Here is a 1,298-nt window from a genome sequence, read left to right as displayed (position 1 = left end):
CTTGGCTACTGTGGAAGTCAGAGTTGAACTTTGACCTCTCTGCTCTGATTTTGTTGTCTCTCCTTCAGATCAGGAAACCATCAGGGCTGACCCTGGAGAGACTGTCACTCTGCCATGTCGAGCCCCCACAAACTTCTCCATCGCAGCTGTGGAGTGGACCACACCTGACCTGAAGCCCGAATACGTCCTTTTCTGCCGTTTACACCAGAAGCCTGATGTAGAAAACCAGCATCCATCTTTTCAGAACCGGGTGGATCTGACGGACAGAGAGATGAAGGACGGTGACGTGTCCATGATTCTGAAGAATGTGACGAGTAACGACACAGGAACATACGAGTGTCACATCATTAACGATAAGAACAAGAGAGCCTCAAAGCGCAAGAAGAGAGCCAGCTTTGACACTGACGCCACCAAGATCATCTACCTGCAAGTTCATCAGGCAGGTGAGTCTTTAGAGTCCACACTCAGGTGAGTCTTGGTGCAGCTACTTCCTGGTTGTTGCTGTGACAGTGAACCATCTCGCATCAGATGTTGTTGATGTGAGTCATGTGATAATGTCTGACAGTTTAAGGAGGAAATGGATTCTGATCTGTTCTTCACTCACCTACCTGACAGCTGATACCTGCTTCTCTCTGCAGGTCAAACACCTGGACACGACGAGGGTGGAGGAGAAAGGAATCGACGTTACGGACTGGTAGCCATTGTTCTTGTTCTTGTTGTTGTTCTTATGATTTTTCTGAAATATAAAGGACGCACACAGCAGAACTTAAACTAACCTCCTGCTGATGTAGTAGGTGACGATCTGCTGTAAGACAACACACATGGTAAATACTGGAGGGGTCTGTGAGCTCAGAGGATCCTGGGAGCTGTGTTGGGTCTCCCACAGCAAACTGGTCTCAGGTGATAATATAAGATAATATAAGATAATATAAGATAGATGAAAATTCAATTGTCCAGCCGCCCAAGTGCATTTACAGTCGTATAGGAACTGACCGAACTCCGACCTCTGAGGCGCCAAAAACTGCACTTTCTTTACTGCGCACTTTATTTTCTGTGGGGATGGATGGACGTGATGAATTAGGAAGAATTATTATTTATATTAATAAATATAATAATGTATATTATTATAACAAACTGAGGAGTTGAATCACAACCTTTGCAAGTAAAGAAGTGATTATAGTCCTTCATCTCGCAGTGCTGTCTCCTTTGCAGATTATCTCTGCAGAGGAGAAGTGCTCACTATCACAGATTTAGACAGATTTGTGAACAATATTTGAGAGAAATGGTTATTTTGTGTA

At 44.2% G+C, this 1,298-nt stretch overlaps 1 protein-coding gene across 1 annotated transcript in view; it reads left to right on the top strand.

Moving 5' to 3' along the window:
- The window catches only part of LOC147817702 (uncharacterized), a 3,251-nt gene extending 1,962 nt beyond the window's left edge, over positions 1-1,289 (top strand). Inside the window, exons 2-3 of the mRNA XM_087169755.1 lie at positions 69-443; positions 639-1,289. Coding sequence (XP_087025881.1) covers positions 69-443; positions 639-775 — 512 coding nt within the window. The 3' untranslated portion in view covers positions 776-1,289. The remainder of the gene's footprint in view (positions 1-68; positions 444-638) is intronic.
- Positions 1,290-1,298: the final 9 nt, after the last annotated feature.

Source organism: Seriola lalandi, unplaced genomic scaffold (assembly GCF_002814215.2).
Source record: "Seriola lalandi dorsalis isolate HSWRI2012SDOR001 ecotype SW California unplaced genomic scaffold, Sedor1 jcf7180002054913, whole genome shotgun sequence".
Taxonomy (NCBI): domain Eukaryota; kingdom Metazoa; phylum Chordata; class Actinopteri; order Carangiformes; family Carangidae; genus Seriola; species Seriola lalandi.
Note: the sequence above shows the minus strand (reverse complement) of the source record. Positions and strands in the feature narration are given on the sequence as shown.